General features: G+C 40.2%; 1 protein-coding gene across 7 annotated transcripts in view; it reads left to right on the plus strand.

Annotated features, from left to right (window-relative positions):
* Positions 1–23,048, plus strand: part of KaiR1D (Kainate-type ionotropic glutamate receptor subunit 1D) — a 312,990-nt gene that overhangs the window by 202,422 nt on the left and 87,520 nt on the right. For all 7 annotated transcript variants that reach the window (XR_012998106.1, XM_031971502.2, XM_076365256.1 and 4 more), the window contains exon 5: positions 6,802–6,959. Coding sequence is in view for 6 of the 7 variants with exons in the window: in XM_031971502.2 (XP_031827362.1) it covers positions 6,802–6,959 (158 nt within the window). In the remaining variant the exon portion in view is untranslated. The remainder of the gene's footprint in view (positions 1–6,801; positions 6,960–23,048) is intronic.

A 23,048-nucleotide genomic window follows, 5' to 3' on the forward strand; every position in this document is an offset into this window, starting at 1 on the left:
GGTTATTATATGGTAATAGCAGTTGCTGGTAGACAGGATTGTTTTGAATATTTAATAGTTACCTTTAAACTTATTGTGTTACTCATAGAACTCACTATTAAACTATGATGGATTAATACTTGATATAAAATATGAAACGTAAGAAACTTGTTAATTGTGTTATAAAATTTTGAAAGTCATGTTGCAAATGTTTGTTGATTAAAATGTTTCGTGTGTTTTCTCCAAATGGAGTCCGGAACATATATTGACAACAGAATGTAGCATGCATGTTGAATATAACGAATTGGACCAGGAATTTGTGCGCAAGTATAATGTTCGGTGGCACGGAAATGGAAAAGGTTGTATTGAAACACCAGTGAAATGCGTAAAATACCTTCCGTGAAACTGAAAACAAAAGTATCTAGAGTTTTACGTAGTTAATGGTAATCCATTATGGAACAGTGAAACAAAGATACTTTTGTATTTTTATTTTCGGCTGTCCGTTCCTCGCTGTCGTGGGAAAAGTCTAACAATTGATTAATACTGGATAATTATAAAGACAAATAAAATGAAACTTATTCAAATAAAATTTCAATATAAGGCCTGCTCTATATATAAGTGTTGATTAATTTTCTCAATTTAATATTCGTAATTAAGACGATAAGAAATGCTTATTTATTGTACTTAATAATAAATATTCACTCTTTATCCATTTATTTGCACCAATTCAAGTTTAGAGAATTTATATTCGAAATTAAATAAAAATAATACCCAATATATTCTTTAACAACAATGAGAACCATTTAAGATTCAAATTCAATCGAAATCTACGTTAGAAAATTAAAATCAACAGTCCTGACATTTAACCGTGACTCAAGTTTCCGACTTCCGACCCACCTGACCACGATGTACATAACCTAAAACCGCCACGAGAAAATGCAAAAATGCTCGCTGGCGATGTATGCCATCTCGTTAAAAGGATTGAAAAAGGACTTTTCATTCCGTGAGAGCTTTACACATTTCCGCTTTGTTCTTATTAAAGTCCGTGTCACTTCAGCTTTTTTTCTGCTTCAAGTAATACAACATGGATTTCCTCCAAGAAAATGAAGTTTCCCAAATCACTTCCCGTATCTAGACCGTGCAACATTGTGCCAACCACAACCCTCGAAATCCAATCGAACCGAAAATATTAACTCTCAATTGGGATATTAAAAAGTGTCTCCCAAAAGTTCGCCAATAAATGCACGAGCGAACACAAATAACAAACTAATTCCCTTGACCCAATTAATCGTTGACAATCCCTCTTTAATTGCATTCTATTCACTCGCGTACGCCACGGACGCCGAAAAACCGAAATTTCTCAAATACGAGCGTACGCCGTTGCACCGGTTAAAACGAATCAGTGTAAATAGAATCTTTCAGCTGCTGGCTGTCGTGTTGACTCGCGCAACAGCGCTAATTGAGTATCCGGTGAAAACGGTGAAAAGTGGGTGGGAACTTATCACGGGCGGAGGCGGTCAGGGCCCGGGCATCGCGAAACGAACGGAATCAATTCCATTTTTGCGGATCGGTGGAAAAGTGAATCCCGAAGGGAGGAGGAGGGTTATCGATTTTTCATCGTAAATGGCTGAAGGGGTCGGTTAAAAGCCCGACGATTCCTTGAACGGTCGTTGTCCGCGCGTTCTTTTCAAAACTGGCCGCCTAACCCTCAGCCGCATTATGCTCTTACGCTCATGCATAAAACGTACGTAACAGTGCACAGGCACATCATAGTGTCTCGCTGCTAACGAACCCCTCGGCAACTTGTGCTCGTGACGAGGGTCACAAAAAGAAAGCGCTCGTTTGCAGCTCGTACGATCCTCCTGTCTGCACGCACCGGACCGTATTCTGCGAGGACTTTCTGTTTGTCCCGTGATTTTTCAACGTCCGTCTGGTTATCGTTTCCTTGAATGACGTCTATTGTCCTGACCGAGCAAATTCAACAAAGTAACGACCAACCTGAGGACGGGAATCATCGCTGACGCGGTTTGTTTAACCGTTTCGGTGAACGGTTTCCTTCGATGCGCGTTAAAAATGCGAAATATATAGTTTTATATATGTATATATTTGTTATAAATAAGTGTTACTTGTAAGATTGTAATGTTATAGGTGTGAATGTTTTGTATTACTTAGTACAAGTATGTTTTGCAAAAATTACACTGATAAGCTACGCGTTATTTGTGCTGTTGACATGACACGAGAGAATTGATTGCGCTTCTCCATATTCGAGTGGTTGATTACCTTCTCATTTCTTTGTCAACTATAATCGATACAGCTACTTTGTCATTGATAATTCGTTGGAAGAAGAGATAAATTCTAAGTACATTCTATTCTAAGATTAGAAAAGAATAATATTTCATTTGAATTTATAAAAGATATTTAGATTCTGTTGGAAACCTTCACCACGAGTCTGACACATTGTTAAAAGGCAAGCAGTTAATGTGACCCCAAGAGTACTACGATGAAACATAAATAGGCAGGGTCAAACAGGAGGTCTATGGGGAATGTGGGTATTTAATGTGGTAGAAACACGCATTTTCTGTTGACTGACTGCTTGATCAAAGTTACTGCAAATTGTTTTAATTAAATATTTGTTTAATTGATTAAGTAATTCTATTTCTTACAATACTCCTCTAGGGATATTAATTATTGATTATTTTAGAGCAAATCATTCTCTTTGAATTATTCACTTCATTTATGATGAATTTTCATTTATACAAGTATTTCATTCATATTTAATTAAATATTCAATTATTCCTTACTCGAATAATTCGTCTTCGTATATTCAAATGATCGATATTCGTGTATTTAAGTGATTCATCATTATTTAGATGAATAAGTCATAATTCTCTATTCCAATAACTCATTCAAGATAATGGATCCTTCATCATCCTTATAAGCAATACTTATTCTTTTCAACTTTTCAAAACAAAAAATTTCTAAAGATAGCTCTAAAATGCATTTAAACATTAATCCCTTGCTTCATGATATCGTCTCAAAATGTCATTACTTTTCTATTATTAATCGATAACTTTCGAAGTAAACCTAGATACAAATACATTTCCAAATCCTTTCGTCCTGATAATAAATAATTATCAAAAATGTCGTTTCATCGAGTGCAGCTTGGAAAGAAATCACGGAATAACGGGTTAATGGATATCAAAATGAATTGTTTAATGTTATCCGTACGATGCCGTTTAAATGGGCACAGAGTAAATTAACCGAATCGTGTCAGCGTCGGTGTGCCAAGTAACCGGCGCGGAAATCTAACACGGCGAGAGGGAAACGCGGTGAATTGCGCGTGGAAACGTAACTCCTGCAACTCGCGATTTCCACATAGCGGTGCAGAGGTGTGAAGCAGCCCGTTTCGAACGTACCGGCCCGAAATGCCGAGCATAGTTGTCGCGATCAGATTTACAGCGTATTTTCCGCGATTATAGTAGACGCGGTATGCCGGCTCTTGAACAGCTGCGATCCGCGCCGATTTATTCGCGACCCCTTTTTTCCTTCGTGGCCAGGCTGGATTCACTACGCGCCACGAACTCGCATGAGCAATTTGGATGACGCTTGAACCGCCCGCATTTGTCATTCCGTATCTCTGTCGCGCTTGGCCACGATTTTTATGCTGTGTTCGATGCTGACTTGAAGTTGCCATCTTCAGTGTCGTTTCGATTATCTTCGTTCAATTAATAATTCATAATTTGTACAAATACGTAATTATATCGATATATACTTTCTTATTCTTAACTTAATTAACTCCCGCTTTAGTGTAACGCGTCTATTCAATAATGGTCGGGCAATGAATAGATATATGTACTTATAGTATTTTATATATTCTATATTAATATACTGTACTGTACGTATTTTTTAAGATACGTTGTTACATTATATCGCCCGTTGTCAATGTTTATTCTATTTTATTAGACAAATCGTGAGAGTATGCTTTGAACTGATATGAACAGCAATAAATCTTTTAAAATAGGAACAATTAATTAATTGGTTAGATTATACTTATAGAAAGTTTGCCTTCTGTATTCGAGAATATTAAGTTTAATGAAAATGTTGAGGTCCTTAAGGAAATTCCAATTGTCTGAGTATAGTTCGTCGATAGCTTTCGTGGCGTGTTGCATTTGTGAGGTAGGGGTAATTCCATAATCGATAGACGAGCAAATATTCGTACGTTATTGATCACCGATGCAATACATTTAATTGGAGAGCCGATAATTAGATGGCAAGTTAATGTAATGATACTCCAGGTCGAGAGAGTTGTAATTTTGGGACACGTACAATATTCCAATTATTTCACGGACAAAAGACACGCCGGTGTATTCGCGGCAAATACTATACAGTCTAAATTTGAAAACGCACAATTAACGAAACTTCGCCATTGGAATTAACGTTGCTACGAAGGCATTAATTGGATACGGAATTGATATAGCTCCGCCTCAATTATTGCAATAAACTTTGGGTTACATTTATTAAATTACTGTGGAACAAATACCGGCGGCAGCGTTCGTTTTATTAAACATTTGCCACTGTATACGTAACATTGCTCTTAGTCAATTAACCCACTGAAACACAATAACAATATTTATGTTTATTTTTAGATCGCAATAATTATTTTCATATTTTACTTTCATAATATGCGTTATATAATGCACATTTCTTCCATTAATTAAACAAGGAACTGAAAGAGGATTGCGCAATTTGCTTGGCTCTAGGAAATTTATTCTTAATGATTATGCGCTTCTACTTTAAACAGCATTAAAGGAATGCAGTTAATTAATACTCTCTCAAAGGTTGTCAAAGCCTATTGAAACATAATATTTCAATCAAGCAAAGAGCCAAGTTAATAAATTATCGACGAGATAGAGCGAATAGTTGTGTATCGTCGTAATTTGCGATATCAGTTTGGAAAGGATTACGATTGTTCAAGGGTATTTGAATTTCGACGATAATGAGCAAATGCCATTATTCCACTGCGAATTGCTCTAACGGATCAATTAACAATGATATTAATACACCGGAATTTATCATAAAAAATAGAGTTCGATATTCATTAAAAATTCCACATTTACTATAATGCTCAAATATTAATACCGAACATTAATATAGAATTTAATTTAATTTCAACACCGGAAAAAATGCATAATATTTGTATCCACTGAATTCACTTAAAAATCTTTATCACGAGTCAAATTCAATATCATCATGAGATTAACTCATATCCGATCACTAAATAACAACATCGACGTATCTCATAGAAGTTCGTTTGAAACAACCTTCTTAGGACGAAATTTGTACCAGCAAATGCTATAATCCAATGATAGTTTACGAAATTTGTTTGTTAAAATATTTTGTACCATAAATGAAACCGTAGTCGAACCTACAGAGTACAAAGGATTATTAATATGTTGATTATGAGTCCGCGTGTAGCCAAGCGTTATCGTCCGCAAGCAAGGTATCCTACTGCAAGGATTAATCAACCCTGCCACAAATTATCATCGGCGAATCGCAGTTTACGTTTCGCGGCTGCGTGTTGCGCTCGTTTGGAACACTCAAGCGAAAGCGGAAAATGAACTTTGCACTGGGCCCGGCGTAAAACGTTGAAAAGCATAACCCCGACGCGGGCGAAAAGGGTAACAGCAGCGGGTAAGGGGTCGACGGAGGCCGAAGGCGTAGTACGGCGAAAGTTGCTCGCCGGGAAATATACACCGGCGCTTTTAGGGAAGTTCGGATTATCGGAAAAGCGGCTTCGAAATGCAAGTTGCTGCCAAGGCAAGGTATCCTCGTGAAAACTCAGCCGCGAAGTTGCTCCTCCGAGTCGATTCGGCCATTGGAGAGCGAGCGGCCGTGATAGTCGTTTTCCACGTAAAAGCCTGCCCCTGCTGAACAGGCTCTACCCGCGGCCAAACACACCGTGCCCTTGGTTACACATCGGCAACTTCCGGATTCCTCGAGTAGCCGGTGGATAGCGCAGCGGTTCGGTTTTCCTTTTTATTTTCCATCGATAGAGCCGATGAAACACCAGCCCCGTTGCGGGAGAAACTCGCTTGTTGGTCATGGCTCGCCGGAATACGCAGGGCGAATGTTAACGATGACTGTACCTCTTCGAAAGCTAGCTTTGTATATACAAAATGCAGCGCTAAATAGAAATGCCTAGGTACTTTCAACTAGAAAATTCTATTTTACGGAGTATGTGTGACAATAGAAAGGGTTTTCTCTCGGATCGTTGTAGCTTTTAAGGTATTAATGGAAGCAGTTTGCATTTCGTTGCGTAAATGTGTGTTGTGGCTGTGAAAATATTATTATATGTGCCAAACGGTGAACTACGTTTTTTCTCAACTTTATTATAATTTAATTTATATTTAATTTATATTTGATACATCGTTCCACGAAAAAGCGACGTTAGGTATCGGATAACAAGGAAAAGACGAAGAATTGTGAGGCAATCGATGGTTTTAATGTCAAAAAAAGAGTATTGAATTGAAAAATAAAGTAAAGAGGAAATAAATGGTTAGAGAATACAATAGCTTCTTGGAAGATTCAGAAATTTGTCAACTATCTACGGAAAGACTTCGAATTATTTAATTTTTATCCGTCCCCGACGGTATTCCTCGGTGTAGTCCATTACGTCATTAAAATTCATGTCGCGCTGGAATCGCGTATGCAAACGAGTAGACCGAGTCCGGTATTAGTAGGACCAAGTAAAGTATTCCTGTAAAATCCCGCGGCATTGTGCTGGTAACGATCACGGCCAATGAATAACTACCCGTGTTTCAGGCGTACGTTGATTTAGTGAAAGCCTGGGGCTGGAAGAGCTTTACCATCATCTACGAGAACAACGAAGGACTGGTGCGGCTGCAGGAACTCCTGAAGGCACACGGGCCCAGTGAATTCCCTATCACGGTCCGGCAACTCAGCGAGGGCTCCGAATACCGGTGAGTTTTCACCGCCTCGAAGCAAAAACGTTCAATAGTTTTAATTGCCGTCGCCCATTCAAAGTCTGATTTAATGAATTGTCACGCGTGACAAGAATGTTCACTTTAGGTGATTCGCTTCTTCAATTCTTCCATCCGGAATTCATTTTTAAATGTTTTCTTTTGCTGCACGTACCAACGAGAAGTTCGAGATTTACGTATATTGGTAGAAACACAATGTTTCTAACGTTTAAAAAGTACTCGAAATAGTTTTCTTTATTAATAAAGGCCCACAATGAAGCTTCTCAACTAAAATTACAGTTTTAAAATTAACAGAATATTACATAGGTACCTTAATTACTATAACGTATCAAAAGCTGAAAATTCTTGTGCTCGTGGAATTAATACTTTTCTAAAAATCGCGACAATACGAACGAAAATTAAGGTACACTTTGAATTGAATGTTTTAACTCCATAATTCCGTATCTCTGACGATCGTTGCGAGGATATAGATAACGCCAGTATCCGGGACGTTCCCTCGAATTTTCCAACGACATTTTCGAGATATTTTGCACGGGCAACATCTCCGGAGCTTCTTATTACACAAGACGTTTCAGTTTCAACTGGCGGCGGCCAAATCCCGTAAAGCGCAGACGGAGCTCTCCGGTAGACGGAATTCACGATTAAGCGACTGCCTTGTAATTAACGCGGAATTGCGAGTCGAGGTTTTTGTCCGGCTAGACGGCGGACCGTAAACCTTGGAAGTTTCAGTCTCCTTTAATTGCACGGATGATAAGGGAATCGGGTGTTTCTTTTCCCGCGGGCTAATCCTCTTAAGTTACGGTCGCCCGCCGCTCGAACGGGAAACACATTTTTCGCGGTCCGTAATAAGATTTAAATTTCCCGCTAATACCACGCACGCCGGCGATTACGTAATCGTGGCTTGCCCCACGAGCGAACAGAATTAACTGCTTAACGACCGTAATCGCATAGTTAAAACTTCGCCACTTCCTGTGAACTTAGATTTAAAAAAGGTAACATTCCCTCTTACTTCCTTTATTCGATCAGATAATACATTCCAAAGAACTGTTCTAAATAATATATTCCCCAGTGCCACAGTATGGTACAAAGAATGTTACAGTGCTTTAAGGATAGATAATATTCTCCAGGAAAGCGAGAAACATTCTATAACAGGTTATTAAGACTAGTCAATTTGACTCATATTGAATTTTACGAGCATTATTCGATAGATATTTTCCTCTATTTTAATCGAAGCAATTACCAATTACCAATAACTAAATTCCTCTAATTTCTAATTCCCAAAATCTAAATCGATGAACACCAGTTTTTCTAGGATCAATAGAATAAACTACAATAAATGTTCATAAACCTATGTTAACTACTAAAATTGAGAAAGAGTCGTTTCGATCGTTACAATGGTCTAGAGCACCGTGTGTTGTGACAGAAGCAAAAAACGACTAAGGTTGCTTTAAATTTAATTGCGCGCCAATGGAGATTCATTCCTCCGTCTAGTCAAAGGTAAAGACGTTTGTTTGTTTCTGCACAGCGCCGGCGACGCGTCATCGTTCCCAGGGTTTTTCACGCTCCGCGGCGAATCCATTATTGCCGATTACTTTGGCCACTTTAAATCCTGCTGGGCGTGATAAATGAGATCGATTTGAACGCCTGCGTTTGCCCCGGTCCCCGTGAATTTAATCGAATTACCATTCGATTTCGATTGTGCTCTATTTGCCCCGTTGATGCGCGCGTCCACTGCAAAACCCAACCTCGCCGTTTGATCGAGACGCGATCCCGTCCTGTCGGTGATTTTCAGGTTTATCCGAACGTCTTTGTGATTTTCGAGTTAATTAGAAGCGAGCCATTGGCTCCGCGAGCACTGTCATACGCAATACACAGGGCAAGCCCGATAAATCACGCCGTAATTGCCGCGAATTGTTCCGGTGTTATACGCTGGACCAATGGAATTTTGTGTTGCGCCGTGCAGTACAGTTCAAATGGGACTTTAAAATGATCGCGAAACTTTTTATTGGTGTTTTTATTGTTCTCTCAATTTTCGAAATTGGATTCAGTATTTCGTTGGTAACATTATTTTGTTACACTTCTACGAAAACAGGCCTAAAGAAAGACAGCCTAAGAATTATTATACTTCGTCTCATTCTTATAATATCAAACATTTTGTTTTAACATAAACATTTTTCATTAGAAAATCTTTTACGCATATCATCCGTTATGAACATTCCGTAATTTATAAGTATGTAACGATCTACATATTTCGAATTGAGATTCCAATAATCCAGAATATACTTATAATGTTGTACTTGTACCTCTTCCACGGACGCGCACACGAGTATAAAATTCGATGTAATGGTAGCAGAAATTGTTCGTGATTCTCTCGGAAACTAAATGCCAGCAGGATTTTCTTCAAAGGGAAAAGTTGTTTGAAGTGTACAATTCCTGCAATATTTAACGGTTTCATTAAAACCGGTGGGCATCTGACAAAGTATTACCGTAATAAGTATTCCGTCACGCGTACTTTTATATTTCAATTGTGTTCGGCGTAATTGCAATACGCAGAAGCTTTTAACAGATCTTAAAGCGGTTACGCGAACGCCTACCAACATTCCGAAGCGACGTGAATTTCTGTCATTTGCGAACCACCGGGAGCGACACGTTCTTGCAAATTTTATTCCACCTATTATTCACGCGGCTAAGTTTCAAGAAGTACTATTAACTTAACCAGATCCGCGTAAAAGCGCTATTAACTTTAAAACTCGGCCCCCTCGTAAGCGGCGACGCGGCAGGAACGTCTAGGCGTCGCGTCGCATCGCGTCGAGTCAAGTCGTTCAGTTCGTCCAGAATTTTCGTCGAACGGTACCAACCGCGGAAAAGTTGACCGATAAAACTGGCTGCATCCGGGCGATCCATCAAGATCACTCGCAAAATGCAGTCAATCTATCAGATGTCAGGGAACATAACTGCCTCCGAAAATACGGATTCTAACAAGCGCGATCGTACAACGTTTTGCTCTTCGCTCCTCATAACTCTTAACAGAATCATGTCTACGCTTTTCTCGCATCAGGCTCGAGAATTCAATCGATCAGCTCCACGCGGAACTGTGCGTCGGTGCTGCCGTTTCGTTCCAGAGCGAAGTATAAAACGTTCACTGTCAAACACGTTAACACGCTTATCGCGGAGTGAACGGATCCCAAAGAATAAGATAAGTGTATTAGAAAATTTCACGGTCGCGAAGTTCGATTACAATGGAATGTGATATGCGGCTGCGAAATGTATAAATGTTGAAACACGGAGTAACTGTTGCTATATTGCGCGCATTCACGCGTACGTAGGATGAACGTTCCTCGAGTGCAGCTAATGTGTACAGGGGAGTCTGAGAGTTTTTGAGAGCTCGTGGGTTTAGGGTCAAAGTTTCAGAGTCAGCGATTAAAGAGTGATTAGCTGGTGAGTTTAGAGGGGAGAAACTGGAGTTAAAGCGGAGAATTAACAGGTTTAGACCATTTAGTCGGAGTTTTGGTAATGGATTATGTGAGAAAATAGTTATTAGAACTCCGGGTAACTTGTTAATTTCAGCTTGATCTTTAAAACGGGAATATACGGAAATTTCTATACATTATCCGATACAATAGAAACTTTGGAAGTCTTGCGATTAATTAATTATTCACTTTATCTTTACTAACGCTCGATACATTTTTCGAACAGTTCAAAATCCTTTGTATTTCCATTTTCAACTCACCGTTACGGCATTTTATACTTGTATCTAAATCATGAAACTCTATACAATACAAAAATTTTACAAATATTTAGATGTATAACGATCAATCAAATTCGATACACTTTTATTCTTAACCATTAAAAAATAATTGGAGCGTGTACATGGTATAATAGAACGTTACTGAACGAAGTTCTGACTAAAAATACGCACTGCGGAAATAGTTTACAACGTCAAGGTACCGGAAATTGCAATTCATTTCCGGACAACCCAGCAAAACCCGACTGGAGTTTCTCGATGGCTGGACATTCGAAGCTACAATTACGGAAGCGGCTCGGTGATGCCTCGAAAATTCACCGTCGCCGATGATCGATGTTGTTGCGTCAGCCAGCATAATGCAACATCGGGACTAGTCACGATCGATGCCGCCCCGCAGTCGGAGAACACACCATCACGAATTAAACGGGACTCTCTCGTCAGCAGCCAAAGCCACAATGATCTTCTTACGCGTGCACAGTGTGAGTGACGTATCGATCGCGGCTGGAAAGTATGTCAACTGCGTTTCACGCGGTCGAATAGAACGGAATCTTCGACGTTGCACCGCGGCGTGTCACGCCGTAGGTCCAGACCCCAATTTTTAACCCCTTGCTTTATAATAATTATAACGTTATGGCTTTTCTAAAGATTTCAAACAGTATTTAGCAAGTATAAGCATTTAAATGTTATTCAATTTTCTCGAGTTGAAATTAAATGTCTTTCTGTTGTCAATTGATAATATTTGTATTAAACATAGAGGTAAGACGAGCAGACAATTCTTTCCTTTGTTTAGAGAATTATTGATGATAAAGTTGATCTAACGAATGCAGTCGCTGAAGATATTATAAGGCGAGGGGTAAATTATTTGTCTGATTTTGGGGGTGGTTATCCTGCTCTAGTAAATTTCAATATCTTTAGAAAGAAGATTTCATATTCGAAAAGAAGAAATTGCTATCACATCTCGTCCACCTGAATTGTCTGATACGAAAACGTATATTTTCCAAGTGAGATGAGAAGCTTTTAGAAAGCATTTAGGATAGTTCATAAATCCATGTAGCTTTCCTTCTTTGTTCAATGTAAGTTACAATCTTTACATATACTTTATACTCTCCGTTACTCGATATATTTCCCTTCCTTTCGTAACGTTACTGCGTACCTTCACGAATAGACAGCGAGTGATCAGCAAAGTGTTAAGAGAACGACACGTATCTATGTTCCCTCGTATTCGCTGCGTCCCTGCGTTGTCTTGTCCGTACTCACGCGCGAAAATAAGTTTCCCTCCCCGTTCGCTGCATTATTCATAAAGCCGAACCAGCGACAGTGACTTATTGCGGCTGCCCTCTGGCATGAGGGCCAGAACGATAGGGATTTGAATAAATTCAGTTAGATTTTCTGGCCAGCGCTGCGCAACGTGCCCATTCCAGCTTAAAATTCATTGCTCCCTCTGTGCTCGGCTCCTCCAGGCACCTGCTAATATTGAATGCATTGTGAGGAAATTGTTTATGCGCGCTCTTCGCATTCGCATTCTGACGCTGAGCCCGCGGTAACCCTTCAACCTTCGGTCCACGAGTCTCGGAGAAACCAACGAACGCTTCTTCTTCTTTCTTCTATCTCTTCTTCATGTTCTTCGTCTTCTTCCTCTTCTTCTTCTTGTACTTCTGGATATCGTATTTCAGCTTGGGACGTACGTTTCGGCTTGTAATAATTCGTCTCGTCCTTGGAATATGTATAGTATATTTATGGAGTCTGGAATAATGTGGGAATAGTGGTGGGAAGAGAGAGAAACGGCAAGGAATGGAACATTTCGTTTTAAACATGCCACGGTAGTCGTCAAGGAGAATATCTAGTTGGCTGTCTCAGATATGAATATAATATTGGACGATTGGTTAAGCAATTTGTTCGAATGGAATATTCAACGATTGGTTAACCCTTTGTGAATTGTACTGGCACATATGGCATATTGGTAATATTGAATAATTTAGCATTTGATCATTTTATTAGGAAATTTGTAACATTTTTCGTTTATAATTTGTATATTAATGTAATGTTTCAATGCGCAGAGGTTCAAGTCATACAATAGAAATTGATGAATTAATGTTTTTTAAAATATGAATACTAAAATGTGAAAAGCTCAGTTTGTGAATACCAATGATGAATTAGTATATTATGAGAACAGAAATATATCATCTAGTAGTATCAATAAGAAATAGCAGAATTGTTCAGAAAAGATTCTAAGACATTTCATATCTTCCTAAGTATAAGGGAATTTAATGAAAATAAAACTTTTATCTTCAGAATCTTCATATATTTTTCTCCGCTTTTAAAGAAGCTTAAAGATAAGGTTCTTCCAGAGGCTTTTACGACTTCTCAGTCGTCTCTCTGCAGACTGTGGAATGAGAATAATATCCTACTAGATGCTTCTCTTCTGAGCAGGGTACTTATTGTTATATGACATTGTTATTAAGATTTTCTTTTATATTTAACAACGTTCGTTTGTCTGATTTACGCGATCACATTTTACTTTAAGAATATAAAAACAACTTCTTGTTAAGTACTCTTTTTATATTAACAATATAAAAAACCAAGCGCTTCTAGTGACATTCACTGGCATCGTTGAGCCGCTATCATAAAAAAGACGTCTAAAAGAAGAAAAGCGTATATCGTTGCTTCTGTACAGTATATACGGTGGAATGACGAAAACTGCTCCGATTTAAACAACAATAAGAATTAATCACGAATAGAGCGCAGTAATGGATTCATCACTGTTGCTTTAGTTACATGTGAATTACATGAGAATGTCGCGAATATGTACATCCCAGCAGATTGCTAATTTAAGGAGTAGCCCGCATACATACTGCTCACCTTCCACATCTCTACTGCTTGCAAAATTCAACTCAACTCGGAAGGAATTACAAGCCTACAGTCATAAGGTAGATACAGTTTCACTTCGCAAGAATCTCATTTTAACATAAAAAAGTGTAATAAATAGTATCATTCAGTTTTTTGATATTCATTTTAATCATAATCATTGACTGATAGATTTCATGTCTACCTACAAATATGAATTCTTTTACATGATCTTATAAAAATAAAGATTCAACAAATCATTATATACTCTACATTTAGGTAACTATAACATTACACACATATCTAGAGAAATATTTAGTATGTCATGAAATCTGCAATTCACTGATAACAATACCACAAAACAGCTCACAATTCTACCAATTCTACCACGAACTTCGCCATACATGTGTCAACGTTAATACGGACACAATTCCCTATAATAGCTTCCGTTGTTTAACACGAAACAAGATTGAACTGAACAAAAGTAGATTCCGCAACAATCATGAATTCAAATTCCGTTCTCGGCGGGTTACGGAATTGCAGGGTAAAATTGAAAGCACGGTTTCCTGTTTTCATATGGTTCCGCGTGGCAGCCCAGCATCAGCAATGGAATTCTTTATTTCCGTGGGAAAGGGAATACGATACGGAAACAAAAGGGCTGGACGAAAATCGTCGGAGTCCTAAGGGAGCCGAAAGACGCTCGGTGCTCAGTAAAGTTGTCGCCAAGATATAGCGGGATCCTAAACTCGAACCGGCATTAAACGTGTTTCAAATGATATGGCAAACAAATTGACAAAAATATAATCCGATTGTAATTCAAAATAAAATTATCATCGGTACCTTTGATGTGATTTTAGATTCTGTAGTATCACTTAATACCAACTCTGAAGTGTTTAGGTTCTTCCTTAACATTCTGCATTGAGATCGCGTAAAATTACTCTGTTTTGTATATCAGTGTTTTAAATATATGCTTAACACTTTTATTATCACGTTACCAAAATTCAGGTGACACGATACTTTGTGTAGACTTAGAATCTAATATCGTAACTGGTATATCGAACATACTGAATTTCGTTGAACCGGCGAAAAGCAAGGAGATTCTTCAAACCAAAGAATGTCGACTTCTCAATTTCCATTTAACAAGATTGTTTCGACTGTATGAGATTTCGATAACTGCTTATTACGGAACGTGTGAAGGGGCAGTATTTCAAGAAAATTTATATCGATTTTGGTTGACACAATTGTACATATAGTACCCTGATTCTGTTTTAGAAGTTCTAACATTCAAGATTTCCACGAACAAACGTCTATTCTTCTAGGAGCAATAGAATACAGTGAAAAATAAGTGTCTTTAAATTTAATGTTACTTTAGAACTTCTAACTTCCAAGATTTCTATGAAGAAACATCTATTTTTCTAAAAACAATAAAATACAGAGTACAACGAGTGTTTGCGAAATTTAACATTGATTTAGAGTCTTGTTATATACCGACGATGACTGTACGTGCGCTGTTCGCGGTTGATTGTCGCGCGGAGAGAACGCCTTCCGGGCGCGAACGGGTAATTCCGTGAACGGGTGCGGTTTCAAGGTGAATAGACAATCGAAAGTCCTCGAGCGGCGGGTATATGCGGCCGGCATTCGGGGAGCAATTGCTGTCGTTTCATCGACAGCGTCGTCCATCAAATCGAAGCATCCTGGCCAGTCCTGAACGGGACACTGATACTACGGGACGCCTGGTTGCGGCGGGGTTTGCGCTTCGCCCGTAAACCGATGGCAGCGTAGTGCGGCCGACAACAGGCGAAGCTTCATTTCGAAAATGGGTCCGATGGGAACACCTACGCGGCTGCTTTTCCTGATCGCTCCCCTGTCTTCCGGAAATCGATGACCCGTGGCGGAAGCACTTCCACGAAGACAACGTGAGGTCTTCTCAAGCATCGTTGATGAAACGGAATGCTCGTGAAGGAGATTTCTGTAAAATTTCTATTCCCCGTTGTATTGTCACCCTTTACTTCATTTCCTGCTACTTTTCGAGTATTTTGGGAATCATTCGGCGTTTGGAAATGAATATTGAAAGGAGTGAACACGTACTTGAGATAGTAAAGATGAATGATGAAGTATAGCAGTTGAATAATTGGTTGGCAAATATAACCAAAGGAACTTATACTTTTGAATGATTGGAAACATCAAATGATTGTCAATCTATATGAAAAATATTCAAATACGAAGTCGGTTATTTACTAGAGATATAAATGTTGAAAATTACCTTACTCCTTCAGAATTCCCAAAAACACCAGTCAAACTTCTTTCAATATTATCCAATCGCTGATCCCAAAACTTCCGCGAAATCAAGAAATCAAATTTCACGCCCACACCGTCTCAAACCAGTCCCACCTCGAGTCCACCGCATGGAACCTCGTCCCCGGGATTTGCAAATGGCTGTCCTACGTCAGATGGAACCACGTCTCACGGTACACAGAATCGAAATAAAAGCACCCTGTCAGAAAATCCAATTTACCTTTGAATGTAGAGCAGAGGAGCGCGTGTTCTCCGAGCGAAAAAACTTTCATCGTGCGACACCTTCATTTCGTACCTGCGACGAGCGTAATTGACGCCGGAACAGGATTCGGGGTCGGCAGGGGGAAGCTTAAAACAAGAAAAAAAACTGAAAGGGAGGGAGAAAAAAGGAGAAAAAATGTGTCCGGACTGGGACACTCGTCCTATTCCCTTTGATCAATCAGACCAGCGTTTCGCGGACGTGACGTAGCATCTGCGGTGGACCGAGACCCGGGCTCGGTCCCGTGGCGGTGGCCATCGCTACGCTACGAAGTTCGCCGCGCGGCGAAGTTTGCCCGGTTGCGTTTGAAGTCTTTGCCCTCGGCTTCTTATCATGCTCCCCGCATACCCTAACCCGCTACGGAACCACCCGAACGCCTCCGCTTCTCTTCCACGACCTGCGAAACATTTCAATTACTTAGGTACCAGCTTCCCGCCGCCCACTGGCCGCCTCCCTTTCGTTTCTCTCCATTAGCGAGCAACTTCGTACCCCTTTTGCAGCCGGTGTACCGTGAAATCTCGGCGTTGATTTTGTCTCGGAAGGAAGGAGGAAGCTTTCCTCGTGAGACGGTCCGGCGAATTATTGAAAAATCGGCCGAGGCACTTCTTCATCCGAACGGCGCGCCGTTGGAACACCCGGTGTTCAGAGTTATTTTTATAACTCTGTCTAATATAATATTATACTAGAATGAAGTATTATTGCTCGCAGCTGTGGTAGCTACAATTTGTATTCGCATTTCTTAGATGGACGTGAATTTAAAAATTTTGCGATACATTTGGTGTAGTTCGGAGTTGTTTTTGAATTAAGAATTACGAGGCGGAAGTCTGCCATGTGAAGTTATCCGATTTTCGAGGGTATTTTTATATATTTTTTTAACGTTGTTACAATGTTTTCACTTGATACCGGAATGCTGGCTGTATTTTGTGATGCGACAGTTTTGTGGAGTGAGATACGTGTACAGCGGTTGGAAGAACCAATTAAATGTAGGAGAAAGGTTAATAGGAAAAATAATTGTTGGTGACCGTACAGCAACAATAGAATGCAACATTCGATATACCTTTCGTTATTTCATCGTTTTGTATAAAATTTGAAATTTATTTCAAATGAGAATCGGTAAAATCATATTTTTTTTAAATATCTACAGAGTTCAATTACTGTTTTCGATGAGTAAAAATAATAACAGTCTGTCAAAGAAAACAGCCTAAATTTTGATTTTCTATTGAAAGGAATTGTTACGGTGAAATGTTTATGAATTGATATTTTCTAAATATAAATAAATATTAATCTTCAAGCGTTCAATTACGAAAAATAAGTCCTAAATAATAGCTTCACGACAATACAGATTTTGATTGCGGGGTGATTCTTGTATTATTCGTGAATCACGAACGACGGTCCCCGTCGTGGTTCACGGTCGCGATAAGTTCTGCGGTAATATCTCCCCACGGTAATAAAAGTGCGATCGCAGAAAGCGAAAGTATTTATATCATTGCGTGGACGTATCTCATGGTGCCTTGAACGCATGCTGAAAATTCACGGAGCACGAGTGGCGGCCTGGGAGTTGAGAGCTCCCAGGGTTCTCCGAAACTTTGGCAATATATCTTTTTATCAGGGCTTGGATAAAGTATCGGAGGGAAAGACTTACTAATATTCTGGCTTATCGTTGCAGAAGTCCCGCAGCGAGGAAATAAAATTCCAACATAACAGTCGCGATTAACCCTTCAACCGCTCTTAACCACAGTCAACTATTTAAACAATTTTAATTCGAATTCAAATAAAAATGAAAGTTATACTACCGTGCACGATAATTATCGCAACACACTTGCCGATGGAAATTATAAAGTAAACATATTTGCGTCGACTATTTGTTAATTTTTCATCATTTCGGAATGTTCCAATAAAATCAAGAAATACCATTTGTGTAACGTTCTCAATTAATATCAAATATTGCCACTGCTATGAGGATTTGTTTACGCGAACGGCAACGCTTGTAAATTGTTTAATATCATTGACGTTGTTAATACAATATCATTAAAAACATTAAATAGTATTTTACCACCACTAACATTTGATTTTAGCAAAAATTCCAACACAGAGAAAATAGAAAATCATTCGACATTCAATGTGTTAAAGCCGTACCATCAAAAGTCAAATACATCGCGGTCGGTATAGTGACCACACCAGTGGCCATTCATCTCGTTAAAGTGGACCAGTAACCACTCTCCGTTTGACCGCTGAAAAGCATTCAAGTTTCGTGTTCGCACAAGCTCGATAAATATTTTTCCTTTGCATCGCTTGCACGTAACCGTGTAGCCTGATCGAAACTTCGGCGAAACATGCTTGCATTGGAGTACCCCAGACACGCTGTATCTACACGATTAACCCTTTGAGTGCCAATGAAAACTGTTCTATACTTACGAGAAACGTCAAACGATAATAAGTAAAAATCATGAGTGTAGAAAAAGATTTTATCTTTCAGTTAATTGTGAGTTAAAATTAACCAAATTTCACACAATACGGATTACCTATTGGACATTGTTTATTATTAAGAAAATCATTAAAAAATTCAAAAGATTTAACAAAAGAAATCAAATCATAACAGATACACGTTTATCAAGATATAACAAATTGATTTTACCACTTTCCACATGTGTATGAGTAATATATCTCTTTTGGCACTTACAGTATCAAAATGCCAATACACTTAGGACAAAGAGGGACATTTCGGCTGTATAAAGGGCGGCCTATTCAAATATATTCGAATACCAGTGAAGTAACCGCGAATAATCCATCGAACACGGATTTTATTAAATTACACCGCTCGAAATGTCCCCGCGGGTGGTCGAGTTTCGCCGGTAAGCGAACAAAAAGGGGCCATCTTGGAATAACCTCGTTAATTCGAGCGTAACAATGGGCTCGATTAATCTTTCGGTTTTACCGTCGCGCCGGGCCCTTGACTTTTTCCCTCTGTTGCCTCCGTCTTTTTCTTTTTTCACCCGGTAACGTACCGCTGCCCATATCGGAATACCGATGGCGCTCCCACTCGCGCGCGCGTACACCATTTTTTTAACGCTCGAATATCTTTCCCGCCTAAGTCGCGATTTCCATAAAAAAGATTTAGACCCGGCATCTGCGCGGCTCGAGCCCGGACTTCATAATTATTCATAACATGCAAATGTACGCGAAATGTCAGTCCTTTCGCCTGCCACGCGGCGGAAAAAAAGAACGAGCCCCTCGTCAACGCACGGACACCATTCCCTACGCCGTTCGATTCCGAAATAGACGACGGGGGCTCGGGGCCACGGGAAAATGGAGAACGGAAAGGTATGCGCTGGAGGACGTCTCGATTGGCTTCATCGGTTTTCATTATTGCGCCGTTGTATCGCCGACCCGATAAAATGTTACTTCGAACAATTTATATTGGTAACAACAGAACACTCGTTCGATTCTTCTTGCGAAGGGTTCGGAGTGCGACAAGGGACGTTCACGTGTTTGCGCACTTGATAAATTGAGCTCGAAATGCCTCGAGTTCGTTACTGATCAATGACATAAGACTAGAAATATTGGATTCGACAAACGTTCTTGTACTTTTAAATTAATTCAAAGCAAGTTCCACCTTTTCCATACCTATGGAACTAAAGAATCATCTATAGAAAACAATCTTCTAATAATAATACAAATAACGAAATCAATAAAATTAATAAAATTACGAAATTCAATTTCTAATTCAAAATCTAATATTTAAAACTATCTCTTCCAATACTACCGATACACCATATTCGATAAACAATACGTTTCAAAATAAATCGTTGGAAATAACACCTCCAGATCTCTAACCAATGAAATCCATGAGTCAGTCAAGGAATATCTATACTCACTAGAGAAACACAGAACCAAAAATAGGATCACGTGTAGAAAAAACTGCCGTATCAATGAATGTTCATTACCTTCCTACGGTTTACTTTCGCCGTAGCTTCACCTGGCCGAGTTCAGTTCAGCCTCTTCCCTCTCCGTAGTATCAACGGGGCAGACGCAGTTTCTTCGTCACGAGGGGTTGCCTGCTCCGCCGGCAGCAAAACAAAAGGGGCGATTAAACGGAACAGCGAATCCGTCACGGGTTCCGCCCGGCTCCGCGCGCCCGTCCCACCCTTTATTTGTATTAGTCCGCCCGCCCCTTCGGCGATGCAGTCGCGAGACAGCACGAAAATCCTCTCACGGCGAGTAATTTTGTCGCAGGCGAGCGTCCCGCTTAACCCGGAAGTCGGCTCCTACTGGGCTGGAGATTTACTTACAATCTCTGGGCGATAAGCTGCACGGCAACGTGCTCGCCCGTTACCCTGGGCCCCCGGAAGCGTTACGATATACGGGCCAACAGACGCGTGACCCCCGGATGACGGTCTCGTACGGAATTTTCGGTTACCCGGGAATTCCCATCCTTTTCCGTGCATCGAAGAATGATCTGGTTCCCCGGCTGGAATAATCGGGGATGAATCTTGCACTGCGGATTTGACGCTAAACGTGGAGACGGTTACTGTACGCTTTATTATATTATTTCTGGAAACATAGCTGCTCGCTTGTACGGCTTTTGGGAATTAGAGTTTCAGGAATAGGGAATTAGAATATGAATTCGTGCAATTGCATTAATCAAAAGTAATAGGAACTGTTGCCGAATAATATTTGTAACATTTAATATCCGTCGCTTTGCGTTCAATATCTGTTTGGGTTTGCATATTGCTTAGATTTAGTAGCGTAAGCAGATTTGTGGTATATTTGATTTTTCAAAACTTGAGAAACATTATTTAAGGGATAGGTGTTCTTATCGTCCGTCGTGTTTTTGAATTAAATGATTGATTACATTAGAGCGTCACACGTAATATTTTAAGGTCCAAAATAACACGTACCGCGTGGTGCAATGTGCATATTTCGTCAGTGAAACTTGGCTTGTGAAAAATGTAATCAAGCGTAAAAATACATAACGCACCGCAGCGTCGCATCGAGTTAGTTGGAACGGGCGAGCGGTGATTAAAAATGAAATGTCCGAAAAACCGTACCGCCAACGGTCATTTAATCGAGGAGATGGTTCTCCGTCGCGGTGCACTTTCCCGTATCGAAAATGGTGCTCCGGCCAGCTGCGTTCACGGACCAGTGCACCCATAAACGTCCCGCGATGGAATCAATCGGTGGGGGACAATGTAGTCGCGGAATGGAGCTCGCTTTAATCAAGCCGGGGCCGCGAGATTGAAATTAGTAAGAATAGATTTCAGCCAGGAAGTGCGCCGTTTCGATTAATTAAATTTGATTTCCGTGAATTAGTCGTCTGAAGGCAATGAAACTCTCCTCGGTAACATCCGCTGCCAGTAGAATAACCGGCGAATTGGCTGTTAGAAACTGTCGAGCTGCGGCATCCAAGTTACAAGTTAATTATCTTTCGGCAAACAGGACGTTCAATGCACTTCCTTTCTTTCTGATAGTCCTGTAATACAAACGGAAACGAGCTTGACGAGTGCGGACTGCAATCAACGAGATGAGCAACTAAGGATAATATTTGACTATCCTGCCAACTATGGAATGCACTTACTTTTGATTCATTGATGGAAGTCTGGTCTCGAGTCTCCAATTTTTTGAAGAGGTAGTTCAAATACATCAAATGCAACATACGTATCAAATATTACTCGAATATATCAATGCAAAAAATTTCCGAAAAAATTGACTTTCTCTTGTACTTTTTCTTACCTTGTTTCCATCTACCTTCATTATTAATGAAAACATATTCTATCTACTCATTTCTATCTATTTTAGAATCTCCAGACAAACCTAAGCGTTTACACATTAACCTGCATTAAACTAAACTGCAATTTTCCGCATTAAGGGCTCCGTTGCAACGAAACAACTCAATTAAAATTTATTCACCCTTCAAGCACCTATCATTCTAAAAAATCCTCTACCATAAGTGCACAAAATCCGTCTTCTAATTATATTAAACTCATAAAACATCCTTCACACAGTTAGTCGCAACTACACCAATAAAATTTCCAACATTCAATCACCACAACTCGTAGATCACGAATCCTCCATCCCGATTCCCATGAAGCCTCTACGGACACTATCAGCTTCATGGAGAATTTATCACATCAATGACCCGTCATCTTCGAATTCCCTTCCCAATCCTCCAAGCATACGTCCGCTAAACCCGCCGCTCGTCTCGATGAGCTACAACTCAGCGCCGGTGTAACTCTCACGCGACACCCCCGCGAGACCATTTCTCATTCCGACTGCCTAACGGGCTCGCCCAGACTTCTGAAAGAAAAAGCTGGTGGGGCTGAAGCAGCCGGCGGCACGCGAACGAGCCAGGGACATCGGGGAACCAGAAGAATTCATTCGACCCCGGGTAACGGGCGAGGCGAGAAAGTTTGCGCGGCGATAACTCATCGTTCACACCTTATTTACCTAGTCCCCTGTCACGGGGCTGAGTCGATCGTCCCCCGTTCCTCTTCGCATCATCGAATCCTGCCGGATTGAATTTTAACGCGCGCCACCTCTACTGATCGAGGGATCTGCTCCCCAGCGTCTCGCCACGAGGCAGCGAACCGACTACCGGGTTCGATAGGGGTGCAAGCATGGAAATAAGCAGGAAATAAATGACGTCGCGGACCAGTGACTCTCTCTGACATCCAGCGAACCGGGGAACACGCGATTGTTATTTATATGGAGTGGAAATAGGATTTTTTCTGGTTGAAATACGACGCTGGCTCGGAGAAATCTTCATTGCCTGACCTCGCGCGTTGACCCTTGGAACCGGATAGCGACTATGTGGCGCTAGTGTTTACTTTTTGGTTGTTTACTTTACAAGTCTATTGAGAGTTTCAAATGTGGTTTTTCGAGTGTTTGGTCAAGCGTTAGTTTCAAGATCGTCGTGTACGAAATTTCA

The sequence above is a fragment of the Nomia melanderi genome, chromosome 2, assembly GCF_051020985.1.
Source record: "Nomia melanderi isolate GNS246 chromosome 2, iyNomMela1, whole genome shotgun sequence".
In the NCBI taxonomy this organism is placed as follows: domain Eukaryota; kingdom Metazoa; phylum Arthropoda; class Insecta; order Hymenoptera; family Halictidae; genus Nomia; species Nomia melanderi.